The sequence below is a fragment of the Colossoma macropomum genome, unplaced genomic scaffold, assembly GCF_904425465.1.
Source record: "Colossoma macropomum unplaced genomic scaffold, Colossoma_macropomum, whole genome shotgun sequence".
NCBI classification, from domain to species: domain Eukaryota; kingdom Metazoa; phylum Chordata; class Actinopteri; order Characiformes; family Serrasalmidae; genus Colossoma; species Colossoma macropomum.
In genome coordinates, this window is record NW_023494786.1 from 20,821,238 (window position 1) to 20,837,756 (window position 16,519).

General features: G+C 39.0%; 1 protein-coding gene across 3 annotated transcripts in view; it reads left to right on the forward strand.

The window, feature by feature from the left end:
- cadm2b (cell adhesion molecule 2b) overlaps positions 1-16,519 on the forward strand; it is a 228,500-nt gene that overhangs the window by 166,890 nt on the left and 45,091 nt on the right. For all 3 annotated transcript variants that reach the window (XM_036563482.1, XM_036563501.1, XM_036563492.1), the window contains exon 3: positions 7,713-7,862. In XM_036563482.1, the coding sequence (XP_036419375.1) occupies positions 7,713-7,862 (150 nt within the window). The remainder of the gene's footprint in view (positions 1-7,712; positions 7,863-16,519) is intronic.

Sequence of the window (16,519 nt, forward strand, 5' to 3'; positions counted from 1 at the left end):
ATCAACAAAGCAGACACTAAAACATATTTTAACAGATAAATAACAAAAAAATGTGATCAATATCTCTCATTTATATTTTATCCTTTATATTTTTATCTCTTATTTATCTCTAATATTTATCAATTGACATTGATTTTAAGTATTAAAAGCAGCTGACAGTAACATACAACTCAATTTAAAATTAAAAATAAAGCCTGTCTTGTTGCATGTCAGAGTTCTAGCAGTCAGCATGAAACCAAGAGGACAAAAAAAATCAGTAAAAAAACATGGCTGCCTTATGCTAATATTTTTACTCAATAATAACCAATAGAATTAATCACCATCAAAATTCTAACATTTTTAGCTCACAGACACTCCAGACTAACAATTTCTGAAAAGGTATCTGAGGTGCCACTTGTTTTCAAGATCCATATAAGCAAAAATGTGCAATATTTTGCAGGCGCCAAGTACATTTTTATCAAAAATTAGCCAAATTCATACAGATATCAAAATTCTGTTAGCATTTACATGTCAAATAACGGCATATCTGAGTAGCCTAGGGTCTCCTGAAAATAACACCATTTGGCATGTGTGACTTTCCCATGTAAATACCTTATAATAGTTATTGTAATAGTAATTGACCAAAGAACAAAAAACTATGAAAAATTACTCTGGGATTCTAAGAGTTAAAGAACTATCACTTTTAGGAGGTTATCTTATGAGAACTTCCATGTAAATGAACACAGGTGCAAGTTGTAATTAACATATGACCAGTGCATTATAATCCCCTTGACATAATTTTGAGGAAATATATCAGTGTTTTGAAATATTATGTCAGCAATTTTACAATTTTAAGTGTATGCTGGTTGATTGAGAACAGTATGATTTTGAACTTGTGGTGAGCATATCATATTAACCATGTAAAGTGCATCAAAAGCTGTGTCATTTCTGCAGGGTAGCTTTAGTAATGCACACTGTAAATGAGAAGTTAGCTTAACAGAAATTTATGAAATTATAACTTAACTCAACTTGAGGACACCGGAGTTCACCCACTCAAACTTCTTAGTTTAGTCAAAAGTTCTCCTAAATCTCATTTCTAGTTTGTAGTTAGGTAAAAAATGCAGAATTAGTTTTTTTTAGCTGGGACTCTTTATATCACACAATTCCATCATGCATTTCCTCTCTTGGGCTTCCAGATGTGGAAACTGTGGGATCACTGGGGTTTAAACTCACAGTCTCCTGATGTTGTGATGAATTCCTGGACCACACTAGACTGATACAACATTACTTTTCAACTTCTGACTGGGTGAACTCTGGTGTCTCTAAGTTGACTTAACTAAAGAAAAGCAGTGTAAATAGTTACCATATGATTTCAATTTGAGCTGACTTTCATTTTTAACAGTGCAGGGATTGTGCAGCCAAAATAGTTTCAATATGTGCCAATTAATAGTCATTTGGAAAAGGTGTCAAAACGTTAGTTAAAAGGAAATAACTAATTAGTTCAGGAAATAAAATTGCTGAAAAGCAAATAACATTGCTCTTTTAAAATGATTTGATATCTTTTTCGAAAACAATTTGATTTCTTTTTCAATTTCCTTAATCAGATGGAAGTGATATGGCATTTATAAGTGTTTTTTTCCATCGAAAATAAATAAATATGTTTGATAAACTCTCTTTTTGCTGTCTCAGAGCAAACAATGACAGCCACGCTGGCACCAAAGGAAGACAAGTTTTACGCTGGCGGTAAATAACACACAGTCAGTATTTACTGTTGTAGTCATGTAAAATGGGAGTAGGTGCTTCGTTATAGGAATCTTCTAGTATTTTACGCTTTGAGAGGGAAACTGCACATGCACTGAGGCAAAAGTGCAAAAGAGCAGCAACTATTATTATGTGTGCTAAATGGCAGTTGCACTTGTTTAGTAAATCGCAACTGCCAAAATAGGGTTTGCGATGGAGGAAAACAGTAAATCTGCCCTTTACCCTCTTAAACCCAACAGCTTGTATATGAGCACACACTTCAATTCCTCAATCTTATAACTACATAACATGTCAGTTTCATGGTAATTACTAAATGATCAATTGTGGTTGCTGAATAATAGGTCTTAAGATTTAGCACATAATAAAAAGCCCGTAAATTAAGAGGTTAAGCAGACTTCCCAGAGAGAAGATAGATAATAATGTGGAGAAAATTTCTCCTCAGTTATTAGTAGAGCCAAATCCTCTAACAGGTAATCAAATCAGCACAGCAACAATTAGACTCAGGCCATTTCATACTATTAGGGCAGGAGGTGAGTCACCGTCTGTTGGCTGATGTTGTCTGCCTGGGTGTTCAATAATCAAGAATCTTTTTTCCATTTTCATTTAGGAGAAACAGCACATGGATACTTTGAAACTGAGACTCAATTTAATTTGGCCTTGATCTGATTCTGCCCCTCAGTGCTGCTTGCTCAGACTGTCAGACCGACTATTTAAAGTTCAAACCTCAGAGCTTGTGGCTTCCGCACTTTTATACCTCTAAAGCTCATGTGCCGTCAGAATAATGAGGAAAATAACGTATCCTCCACTACAACACGTAGGTAGGCATGTTAGTGACAGGTCCAATGTCACCTTCATGAGAGCAGGACAATTGCACATGCTTGTGGGAAGCCCAGATGAGGGCTCACTGCCTCTTGGAAAGTGTCAAAACAGAGGATTAACTCTGTGGTAATCCCATAGTCACTCTTACATGACCTCCAGGAATGATGCGGTATCACCACATTAATTCATGTGTATATATATATATACACAGAGGGATTGTGCTGACCACTGTAAGGCTATGAAGCAGTGGTTATGCTGTTTTTGTAGGCCAGAATAATGCGATTGGAACTGCATATTCATTAGCTCAGTGGTAACAGGGCTTCACTCTGAAGTCATGTGGTGGCTTAAGTAGAACAAAAAAGGGAAAGACAGAGAGAGGAGATGCAGCCAGAGTGCAATTAGGGGACTTCTCAGCAACACAAGGAGAACAAATGTGGAGTAAGACAGAGCAGAATCCACTGAGGCTGGGTGATTAGGCTGGGCTTGGACGTCCCCTATGCACCCTTTTCTTCCTCACACACACACGCACACACACACTTCGACTACTTCCCCTCCCCTCCCAAAAGAGAATGGAGACAGTCGCTAGCACGGATCGAAGCCCGCCGTGGTTGGGATTATGTGTCAATTTGCCACCCAGCTGCAGCAGTAGCAGCTCCCAGACGAACATGACTAGCTCTAATTAGGCCATGCTACCAATTACTGCTGATCCGGAGTCAGAGGAAGAGAAGGGATGAAGAGACAGAACCAGAAGAGTTGTGTTTAGCAGATTTTTCTTAACATAAATGTTGAGCCAAGTGGTAGTTCTTTTGTGTGCAAACATTTTTTCATTGTTGTTTTGTACTTCACACTCAGGGCTTGAGGTACTAAGCCTTTTGTGCCAGTTTCTGGTGCAAAGTGGAGGCATTCTGCCCATATGTTATATATAAGACTGGCACACAAACCTAAACATGCAGTATATGAGGCATGTGCATGCAAAAAATATTTCTCTTCCTCATGCATGTGCATTCGAGGGAGGGGCATGCAAAACACAGGAGGGTCACAACAAAAGTGGGCAGAGATATTTACACATGCAGTTAAATACATATTACTAATGTTTGAACAACTCACAGCGACCATTTTTGCATCCTCCACCTTTTAAAACCAGGTGTAAATCCGTGTTATGGTCTCAAAAGACGTTATAGACTTCCTTTAACAACAGCAGCAAACACAGCAGTTAGACGGAGGCACAAGCATTGAACACATGCTAGAAGAATTTTTCCATCAGAACACCACTATTTTAACTATATTATTTTACAGTGCCTTTTAAACTCTGCTCCTCACAAGCAAGCTGTTAGTGGGTGGGGCTGCTCATAGTTTGCATGACAAGCTGCTGTCTTAATAAATCAAATGTTATTGCAAGTTCGATCCCTGGTGATACTACAGCCGTCCGTGGCCGAGAGCCCAAGAGAGCACAATTGGCCTCGCTCTCTCTGGGTGGGAAGGATGCCCCCCCATCTCTCCCATCACCCAGCGTGATGCTAGTTAGCGCAGGCGTCTGTTAGCTGATGTAACAGAACTGCCGGTTGGTGCTTTCCTCCAAACCCATTCAGCTGTCCAAGGACGTTGTGTTAGCGGCATTTAGAAAAGATCCAGTGGTGCTCCACAGGTCTCAGAGGAAGCCTGTGCTGGCTTTTGCCCTCCTAGCGCTGATAGTATCATGTAACTGGGGGAGTCTTAACTAGGTGGTGGAATTGGAAATGACTAAATTCGGGAGAAAATTGGGAAAAGTTAATGTGGGTGCATTGTTTATGCATATTGCAGTAACATCAAGGCACATTTGAGTTGCATCTGCACTTGTATGTACATCTGGCCATGAGTGTTTCTGCAGATTTCTCGAACTTAGAAGATCCATAATGGACAGCAATGAAAAAATGCTGACAATGCCTCATTAATTATCATTTAAAAAATTAATAATAATAATAATAAATCTATCATGCATACCAACAAAAAACCTAGGGCTTGTCTCACAAAGCATGTTCAACTTAGACAGGGTTGTTGACAAGCTTCACATAACCAAACAAACACAGCCACAGCTAACTTTTAAGAAAGTGATTACCATCTTTCTCTGTTAACCCATGCTTAGATTCTCAGCCTATGGTTAATCCTTGTGTGCCTGCACATTAAAGTGTTATGTTTATGGTGAACAACCAATCACTTGAACCATTAACAGTAGCCGGCTTATTTTTCAAGGCAGGAAAAAGAAATACAACGCTGCCTCCACTGCCACAGTCTTAGTGCTTATTGGAGTAACAACTGCTTCATTTTAGCAATAAACATGCAGTATCTTTTCCATATGACTAAAACCACAAATGTCATGAAAAAAGTGACCCAAAACAGATCATCCCTGATAAGTCAGAAGCTTGACTCTGACTGGTTCAAGAGTTATTTATGATCTGTATTCTCAAACTTAACCTGCCCTGGAGCAAGTTAGCCATGGATAGTATTTATTGGATAGCAAAAATAAAAAACCCTTGAAGATCTCTCACAAATAGCGACAAAAACATGGTACAGATAAATATGTTGGAGTCTACTGTTTACTGCACTCTTCTTTGCTGCTGTAAGCAAGAAAGATTCCCATGTGTAGCTGAGTCATCATTCACATGGAAGATGCTAGAAGAGCTGGTGCTGGTCATAGCATCACACTAATTTACCTTCTAGCTCACAGTTAAAAGCACATACAAAATTAAAAAGTCAGTCAAAGGCAAATTGTAACACCAAAGGCTCTGCTGCTGTTTTTTTGGAAAGGACCTTGGCTGTTTTATTGTGCCTTGGGAAACATCCTTTCAGTTGAAACATGCTTGTTAGCAAGATGTTTTTGTAATAAAACCTAAAAGCAGTCAAAATTAGCCTAAAAAAAACAGCATCAAAAGGACAATGTGAGCCCCTTGAGGACATACCTCAATGTGCCCTTTGTTTATTATGTTAAATATGGAAAAGTATGAACTTTTCAAACTCCAGACTGCAGAGCTGAATTTCTTGGAACTACTCAGGTATACCTAATTTGCAGATAAAACCTCTTTAATCAATCACTAACATATAAGAAATAAAATGTTTTTATTTGTGACATTAGCAGAGTCAGCAGCACTTAGCTAGACAGAGAAATAGCCTGTTTGTTTGCTTTGTGAAGTTTCAAAGTAAGCAAGTTCAACCTTGTAGTTTGGCTACGCAAATGAGGCATACACCACATTATGGCTCATCTTTATGTATTCAGTCATATTACAGCTTGCTTAGAGCCGTGAAAAAGGACGTACTGGCACAATAATGTTTCCCCCATGTTTGAGCAGAGACACTTTTGATGAACACTGCCGCAGCATGAAATTGATTTGGTTGATGCAGTCCGTTAGGAGATGACATTGTGGGACAACACTGAGGCAGATTTCTACTTCAGAGTTTAACATTATCATATATCACTGCAAATACTATAAACTCGGCAATATTATTTGTTGTTGCTGTGATTGCCAGCACACAGCATGAGGGACAAGTCAGGAACAACCCAAATACTTGTAAAATGCTCAGTGTTAGATTGATCTCATGGGTTTACGTATGCTTATGACGTGCTGTATATTAGTATTGCTGTAATACTCATATGTCAAACACAAGGCCCACGGGCCAAGTCACGCCCATGACACACTACTATTCAGCCCGCATTTTAATTTTCTATTCTTGTTAGCCCATTTCACCCTGAGATGCACTACAGTCCCCAGCATGCACTGCAGCACAGTGTGCGTTCTGACTCTCTTTCCCCAACAACAGTCTATAGGCCAGTGGTTACACTAAAAGAAAAGATGCCTGGTGTCTAGTTCAAGCAAATAGGCAGTTTTAAAAAAAATCCTAAAACAGTTTCTTTTTTATTTAGAATTATTTTGAATAAGTATTCAATGTCTATTTTGCTGTTGCAGTTTTGGCATATTTTGAATAAGCAACGGCACGTTCAGGTCATGGCAAAATGTCAAGTAAAAATGAAATAAAAACACAGCTGGCCCACAGCTTTGCTGAGGTTTTTTAATGTCACCCTTTTAGTAGTTGAGTTTGACAGTGTGCTCTAATACATAATGGTAATGATGAGATCAATCTAAAATGATACATCTCTCAGATATTTGGGTGGTTCCTGGCTTTTCACTCATACTGTATAATCTGTTCGGCAAGGCTCTTGTTCACTAGGTCCAACTTCATTATGATGTGGAAAGATCAAAATAAACCAGGCAAAGGCAGATGAGGCCTAATTCTGATGCCAAGCAAATTCACGTGTGCCCTGTCAAATGTTCAGCCAACTTGAATTATTTCTTGGATCACCTCATAGACTTCATGACAACATGAAAACATTTACATGTTTGCCAATGTATGAAAACATATACTATGTCTACTCTTACTGAGACATAATATATGGGTAAAGCTTTATTTTAAGGAAGACAGTTTTTACATTTAGATAACATTGCACGCTCAATCATTTACTTTACAGGGTCTAGTGCATAATTCATTAATGATTTTTCACATCACAGATCTTCAATTATATATTAATACAGATCATTAATGCACAGTGAATAAACCATTTAAAAGTGTCAGAAACACTTTACTGAAATCCACCATTCATCAAGCTACACAACACCTACATAAGCCTTTCATTATAACTAGCATTAACCTATGCAGACATTAAAAAAAGCTTATTCCAAAAAGCATCAGTTGTCATAACACTTTCTGTTTAAGTCTAATGCTACTTTTATGCATCAGCAAAAAATCTTCTCCACACAAGCTGCAGTGGCCTAAAATGAACCAGTCTCAAGCAGGTTGCTGAACACTAGTGAATGGTAGATGGCTTGTGACTCATTCATCATCGTTCCCTCTCAGGCATGCCACCAGAGCTGGCTGTTTGCTCACTAACTGTGCTTGGCGTCCTTCACTGTGTTAGCCTGGAGTGTGACTTGCTAACGGCTTCACCTTCATCACCACAGGGAACACAGATTATTATAATTCACTGGTAGTACTAATTTGCTGAGATACACTTAACTGAAGAGTCAAGGAGGATTATAGACTATAAAATGTAAGTTATTAGATGCGCTGTATGTCGGTTGTCACTGTGGTTAATTTATCACCCACCTCTTCTCGTCCCACTGCAGGCAGCCAGGGGCAGTTCCCCGTCACCCAGAATGTGACAGTAGTGGAGGGGAGCACAGCCAACATGACCTGCCGTGTGGATTACAATGATAACACCTCCCTCCAGTGGTCAAACCCTGCACAGCAGACGCTCTTCTTCGGGGACAAGAAAGGTCAGTGTGACGGGATTGTTTTGAAAGCCTTTCTTCTGTGGATCTAAGTGTGCTACTATGTGAGGCAGCCGAGAAGTCAGTCATACTGAACCAAAGAGTGACTATATAGATATTTTATGGATGTATGACAGTATATAGAAATGCATTGTGTTAGACAGCATATAGATCTATATCTATATCTATGTATGAAGGTTGCAATTGTTGTTATTTTGGAATTAATACCACCTCTTTCTTTAAGACAACGTACATTGTCAGCTATCATACTATTCAAACCAATTTAAATCCAAAAATTGTTACAAATGGATATGCAGCATTTTGGAATGTGAAACTCTTTATATATGGTATTCAGTGCAGACCACTCAGTGTCAGAGAACACTCGTCATTCCTTTAATTTCCAGTCAGAGTGGCCATTAAACTTCAACAATTAACTATGGTTTCATTTTTTCTGTATTTAGTGTGCCCATTTTTTTGCCGTTGTTACAGCTTGTATTTTTCTGTCAGACTTTTCATTCATTTTTTCAAAAAAATCTGCAGGGATATTTTTCCACACCTATAAAGTTCAATCTTAGAAGTTAGTTGCATTTTCTGCTTCTCACGATCCAAATAAACACAAACACATTCTGTGATGTTGAGGTCTGGACTCAGGGGCGGTCAGTCCATTGTTCTTAGAACTGATTCATTTTTCTCAGTAAGGGCTTCTTGGCAGCTACACATCCTCTCAGAGTATTTTTCAGAGTACTGTGTATTTTTTCAGATATGAAGCAAGAGTGGAGCTTGATTTTCTCTTGTCTTTCAAAAATAGATTTAAGACAGGAAAAGCTTTAAATACTGTTTATTTGATGGTGACAGTTTTGGTGCTCCACCAGCTCTTGTGTGGTCATTAGGAGTCCCATTTCTCTGCATCTATTAATTATTTTTGGCCTCTAGTTTTCTGTTTAGTGGATTGTCTTATATGCAGTCTCTTCAGAAATGGCTCCTAAAAATTAAAAACTTGTACTTAATGGCTGTTTTGACTAGAAAGCAAAGGAAGGTCTTTGACTGTTTCACTGTATTGTATGTAGGACTGAATAATTTGCTGCAAATATCTACTGTGCTGTTTATATTACAAAATCATTCATGGATGCCAATGATTGTTACATTATTGTTAGTTCTATGCCAATTGTAAAAATGCAGAGATACTCTTTCTGGATCTTCAGTAGCACGGCTCCATGCCAAGATATAGGATGCAATTAGCTGGGAAGCAAAGTCCTAGGCTAATATGTGTACACTAGGTGAAGTTCATGGTGAGCTTTTTATGTCTGCAAAATACAAAGTCATACTGCCCTCTATAAACCCAATGGATTATCATCTAGTATAACTGCAAAATCTCAGAACACAGATCGAAGTTGTGTTGCCCAATGTGCCACAGGTGTGTCGAGTGTGTATAATGTCTGGCCTTTCCTGAGAACAAAACTGGTCATGTTTTCCTTGATACATTGTACAGATCTTGCTCAATTGAACTAAACTCATAGCGACACCTGCTAAAGCTGAGTGCAGCAACTTTGTAGCTGTGAAAGTCATTCAGCGGGAAAGTGAGAGTATTTCAAGCATCTCTCTATTCAATACACATTTCATTCACGCAGGTATGCAGGTAGCTTTTCAGTGTTTTGGAGGAAGTAATGTGGAGCGGGCTCTGACTGGGCTGCTCCGTCAGAATCTGGGCTGTTTCTCTGCTGAAAAAGAGCAGCTTCATTAGCCTGCTACAGGGTGCAGCACAAACACTGACATTTAAGGCTTTGTATGCGTGTGTGTATGTGTGTCTGTGAAAATGATTTCTCACATTTGAAAGCATGTATCGCCTCTCTCGTGCGCTCAGATCTTTGTTCCGCCATGGGAAATATACGATTCTCACCGCAACCCCCTTTGGTAGATAAGTGACAAGGGTGTATATTGGCAAAGTCTGCAGCTTTCAAATACCACTGCTTCTCTTCTTGGGTTTTTGCAAAGGAAACAGCTTCTGCAGTCTGTCAGAGCTTTCTGGCATATTTTTAATCTAAAGCTAAACTTGGCTGAGCACAACTCTGTGTGGCCTGTGAATTCACCTCAGCATTTGTTCATAAGAATTCTTAGAAAACAGTTGGTCTGAAAAGTGTGAAAAATCTGCAGGTGATTGAGGTTAGGGCTACAGACAGTTTACTGTTCAATAAAATTCAACAAAGACGCATGAAGAACTTTCAGATGGTCTCTCTAACAGATCATTAGTCATCATTACTTTATTGGCCTTGAATTGCAGACATTGTTAGGAATAATCGTGGTAGTAGTTTCAGCATGCGTCTTGTCCACAGCTTGTGTGTAGGTGCTAAATCTAATTTTAAGTTTGCAGGTAACCTCTTTCATTTGCCCTCTGAATTCTGGCAAGGTATAAAGAGCATAAGTGGCTCTCAGCTGAACTTCATCTTTACTTGTTCTTGGCACACTTTTCTCACACTAGAGGAACTTGAGCTTGCAAGGCTTTTTCCTTCTCTTTGTACTTTTAAGCATCCAGATGTGAGATGTTGGCACATCTAGCGCATTAGCCGTGGGGGACAGTGAGACAGAGTCCAAGAGGATTCAAAACTCACACTGACACACACATACTGGAGGGGACGGGTGGCCTGGCAAAACTTCTAGACTCTTTCAATGCTTGGCAACTAATGTATACCTCCTTCTTCTTCATAGACATGAGGACAGATTTGCTGTTGGTAAGGCAGAGTAAAACTGATCGGACTGTGATCTATACCACTGAGACATGGCGGCGCATTGACTGTGCCAAAGACTGATTGAGACAACTGTGCTTTTTAGTGGTGGAATATGAGGGTAATTAAATGGACAGTAGAGGAGAGTCCCGACTTGCAGCATGTATTGATGTGGTGTAAGACACATGGTGACAAAAAAAGATGCTGTTTGTTGTGCTGGCACCCTCACAAGCCCACAGGCAGCAGAAACACAACCTGCTGCAGCTGTCTTTTAGAGATTTATTCTGTCACGAACTTTAGAGTTAGAATCGCTTAGCCTTGTTTATCTCTGATCACATATGGTTGCCCAAAAAATTGACTAATTTCTTCTAAGATATCTTTGTAAGAGGGGACTTTTTAGTTTTATATTTATAAGTTCTGCTGATCTCTTTACATAAAAAATGAGGTATCAGTTGAGTTTAACTACTTACTGTCCAGGCCTAGCACTGTAGATTGAAATCTGAAGGGAAGAAAAACAACCAGCGTAGTTTTGTGCACCTGTAGGCCAAAAAATACGGTGTGGTAAATAATGTAAACTGCATCGTTTAAAGCTGCGTTCTCTGAGGGACTAAAGCGCCTTTGTCAGCACCAGGCTGGAGTGGTGAGCTGCTCCTGAGGGAACACTGCCCAATAACAGAGTCCACTCTTAGAAAGAGCAGAGATGGAGACAGCAAAAGCAAATGACAAAATGGTCACAATTAGGCCTGGGGATTGCACTTGAAGGATCACCACGCTGAAGTGGCCTCAAGGCCATATGGTCTCATCTCAAGTGATCTGTAGCTCCTGCACCTGCATGTATGAAAGGAGTATTTTTTTCCTTTGCTGCTTTTTCAGAAATCCAACTCTTTTATGTTCAGTTCAATTAGTAAAAATGAGTCACAATGTTGTTATTGAAGTTTTACAAACAGAAGCTGTTTACAAAAGTGCTCTTCGTTTCTTCCACATGTTGCCAGAAAATGCTACTGTTCAGAAATTTAAAGCAATTTAATTTGCGCTTATCGGATCCTGGTTGATTGGACAGCCTGCTAGGAACCCAGAAATAACATGAATTCCAGAGAAAATTAAAATAAGCCCTCGTCCTTTGCTGCCAACCTGTCAACCCATGTAATAAGACTATAATTAAAATTAGTGAAAGCCCCATTAAGATGGCAGCTATTTGTGCCCAATATTAATATCAATAATTAGTTGATGCATCACCATCCTTAGTTTTATATTCATTTCATCCATTTGCATGTTTTTTTCATATGCACCATATTAGTTCATCTGGAATGGAAGGTGCATTAGTCAGCAGCATGCTATTTAATCCTCCTTCGTCATAATTACATTTCTGCCCAGTGCTTCTGGTGCATGACATCACATATCAACATCCATAGGTACCGTAATAGGACTCACACAGTGCACATGGCTCAAGTGAATAATCGGCTTAGGTTATATTTGCTATTTGCTGCCTAAATTAACATCTGCTTAAGTCTACAGTCTCATTCTGCTGTGAATGGCTACAGCAGGGGTGCTAAATTGTGCTTTTAGAGATGTGTTCACCCCACAGAGTTTACTTTCAACCTCAATCCAACACACACAATACACCTACTCAAAGCACTCAGAAACAAGTGAATATCAGAGGGTGTTAAGTTACAGTTGGAGCTAAACTTTGTAGGAAGATGGATATCTGGGAACAGGGTTAGCCAACCATGGGCTACAAAATATAACGTATGCTACCCTGCAAAGACAAAGAGCAGAAACTACACCAACAAAGAAACTGCTTCAACTTTTTCTTGTTGTATTGCCAGATATATTGTATATGTACTCATTAATGAGATTAACTGGTGTGTATAATCACACTGAATTGCCAACTCATTAGGCACCTACATTCATTGGCCATTTTTTCAGAAACACCATTGTATACAATGAATATGAAAAGTCCACACACCCTTATTGCAATATTTGTGATATAAACCAAAAATTAGGACACACTGTGTCAGACATTTTTCATATAAATTATTCTTTACAACTGAACTTAGCAATTTTATTCCATTCTACCTTGTGAAAACATTCAAGCTTCTTTAAGTGGCCAGATGATCTCCTGTGTACAGCTCAATCCAGGTGATTTCACTGGTGTTGTATAGCAACGTTTCTGAACCTTGGTCCTGGAGACCCACTGCCCTGCAAATTTTTTTTTTGTTGTTGTTTTTTTCTGCTGCCAACACATCTGATCCAACTAATCAGGTCATTAATAATCGATTATTGAGTCAAAGTGGGCGGTGGCTCTTCAGGACTGTTCTATAGGATTGAGGTTTGGGCTCTTCTGTCCTATTTGTTTGTTTTGTTTTTTTGCTTCTTTTTTTGATTTTTTGATTTTTTTTTTTTAATTTCTCCTGAATTTAGTCATGTCCAATTCCATGCTGGACCAAGCCGGGAGGGTGAAGGCTAGCAGATGCTGGAAGGGTGAAGGCAAGCACAAATACATCTGAAGCCAGCCTCTGCACCTTTTGAAACTGCCCCTAAAATCACTGGACAGCTCAACGTGATTGGAGGAATTACTTGCATGTTTAAATAAAGGCAGCATAGGATTACAGCCAAAGTTAAAACTGGTAGTAATTGTCCGGCTTGTTTTTCTTGCTGTGATTTGCTAAAAATGACAGACATCTCTCAAGAATATAGGGTGATTCTAAAGTGGTGGCTAAATGAATGCAGGTGGTTACATGACATTCAAGGTAACTACTAATTGGCAGCATTAGCTTTCATTTATCCCTATCCTTGATGTGTTTTGTTTGGTCAGTTTCCATCGTTTAAGAGTGTATGTTCAGTACTTTCAGTCCACTGAAGTGAATGCAGCGTACTGAACACAAAAAGAGCTCCAATAGCATTATTCACTGGATGAAGAAAACATATGCTCCAAAAATGTAAATGTGCTTGAAATTCTCTGCTATTTTAGAATGGATTTCAATGAAGCAGCATTACTCCCAATACCTGAGCTTCTTATAAATAGCAATGAATTCAATATAAATCTCCTTAGTTCAGAAAACTGACATTCATCTATCTATCCATAAGACAGCTGAACCAAGCACCTAAGTTGCTCACCAAAACAATGCTGTTAGCATACTCTCTACTTCTCTTTGGAACATTCTGTTTTTTGGAACTACACAGTTCTAGCAAGCCTCAACCTGAACATAAGTACATGCCCCCTCGAGCAAGAGAAGTGGCAGCAGTAGCTGTTGTTTCATCAGGCTGAATGCATGGAGGATTTGCACAGCAGACTTCAAGCGCCTGCCTGAGTAAAGGGGGAGAAATGTGTTGTGTTGTGTTTATGTAATTAATCAAAATAAATGTTGCTCAAAAATTAATAAATGCATTATTTATTTAGCTATTACAAAGGAATGAACTGGGGAGGAAACAGAGACACTGCTTCATTGACAAGTAGGAAAATTTGTCTTACAGTAAATATAGAAACCTAACAAAATGCCATTGTTTCATTTCTGTCATCATCATGACAGTCTTAAAGGGAAAGAAGACTATAAAATGACTCAGCAATCTTTCACCATTATGTGGAATAGACATGCTATTATGATCCTCACTTGTTGTACAGGCCGGGTAATTGAATGTGGGTTTTAAATTGGATGTGTGAGGGGGATATACTATTGTTGTTGTTGTTTTTTAAACTTATTTTGCCAGGTGTGTCCAATTGTGTTTTTATTTTGGGTCATCAAAAGAGAAAATGGAAAAAAATAAGTATGAGAGAGTAAAGATGTGGCGAGGGGGAGGCTTCTGTCTGCTCCAGCTGAATTTCAAATGGCCTAAAAGGAATTATTGTTACTGCGCTGTTAGGCTTCACAGCAAACAGCACATCAATTTTAAAAAGGCAGGCAGTAACAGAAGCTGCTCTATGCAGTCCCACTCCATGGCACTGTGCAGAAAGCAGCCCATAAAGAAACACTTTTTTCCAATAATTAAATCAACATTTTGCAAAATGTCAGGAAGTGTGTTACGCTTTTTTTCTTCTTTTGGCTGTATTTGGCTCCTTCCCAGTTCTCTCTATTTTAACTTTTAAGTGCGAAAGAGTTGACATTTACCATCATGCTAAGAGTTTTAGTGACTTTATCAATCGGACATGCTTGCCTCAGGCACACGCTCTTGAGGTCACTTCAAGCACATTGTAGTAGGATCACAGAAGGCAGGATAGTTGATCTAGTTCGTAGGTCTGTTCTCTCACACAGGGCAAAAATGATATATTGGCAAATGAAATCATGTTAGATCTACTCAATGTATATAATACTTTACATTATGAGATCAGTGCAAGAATATGATTAATATGAATTAGATTATTTGACCTATTTCTAGATATTTTTACTTGTTTCAAGCAATTGTATCTCTTTATTTTGACAGCGCCCTATATACTGTATATGTTCTACCGCTGCTAAATTGTGTACAAACTATCTGGTGAAACGTAGTAAATTATTAACATTGTTAGGGTCACGTTTGGGATTAGGTTTAGGTTCTGGATTGAAATTTAGGTTAAGGTTAGGATTATGTTATAGAATGTAATATATTCAATTTACAATGACAACAAAGCCAAAATGATAAATCAGACAAAGCATCAGTTCCAAACAAGCCTATTCACCTTATACAGCAGTGCCGCAACAGTCTCCAGAGTGAGATTTTTCAGTTTAAAGACTAGATAAAGCACCTTTTGTTGATGCATCTTGAAGGTGGGAAGAACTACAGGCGGTTTGCTATGAATAACTGAGGGCAAGCTGCTTGATTTTTTTCCCCCGATAACTGGCTAAAGCAGATAGAAACCAGATAGCTAACACTACTGCTCTGCTATAAACTTGGGTATCATGTTTGTATATATTTATCTTTACATCAGTGGCTAGGCTAGCAGTCAGGGTTTCTTTATCACCATGAGGGATTCCCAATCGATGTATGGCATATTTGTGTAATACATGCTGGGTATTGCAGTGAGAGAACACTGATGGATGAGAATGTGTACAAAATCATGAATTCTCATGAATTCTCTTAAAGCGATGAGGCTGAGTGATGCAGAGCTGCGCTATAGACTTATACAGACAATACTAACTCAACAAATTACACAGTGTAGTGCTAGCATTAGGGTGGAATTCCCCTTTAAACATCCAAGGAGTGCTGGTATCAAAATAGTGCTACTGTTTTATCTAGTGTAGTTATTCTGTCTCATTGGTTTCTTAAAACATGCAAAATTATGGAAAAAAGATTTACTTCAATTACTTAAAATGAGTCAAAATCTCAATGAGTTTTCAGAGACTTAGCTTTAGCTTAGCAAGCTAGTAAAGCTAGTGGGAAGCCTATAGGCTCACAGATGGGCTGACATTTCAGCTCTGTGGAGAGAAAGGGCAAATTACTACACATGCAACCTGCAATTCTCTTACTGTACAGCCACAGAAAGGCAGAAGGAGAGAGAGAGAGACGACTAGATCACTCTCTTTCACTGACATGTCGTCCTTCCGGCCTCTATATCACTTGTGTGGGTGAGGCAACACCTACGCAGGGTCTAAATCTGACAACAGCCCACTCAGCAAAGTGCCAGTTTCAGCGTGGAGAGTCAGGAGGTGTGTGTGTGTGTGTGTGTGCGCATGTGTGTGTGTGTACATATATATTTGTGTGTATGTAACTTCCTGTGGAGGTGTTCTTCCTCGTTAAAAACTGTGCTAAAACTGATCTGCCTACCTACAAGCCAAACCACTTTGCTTGTGCGGCTCACTGGATGGAGACACAGATAAAGTAGACTTTCAGGCCCACTACATTCTTATGCATTATGTATTAGCGACTTATCCATACTGCAATGTCTGCACACTGCCCATGACATGGCATGCTCGACCACTATGGTGAATGTACCGCAAAAGTGCTCACATCCATCTTTCCTTAAAGCCA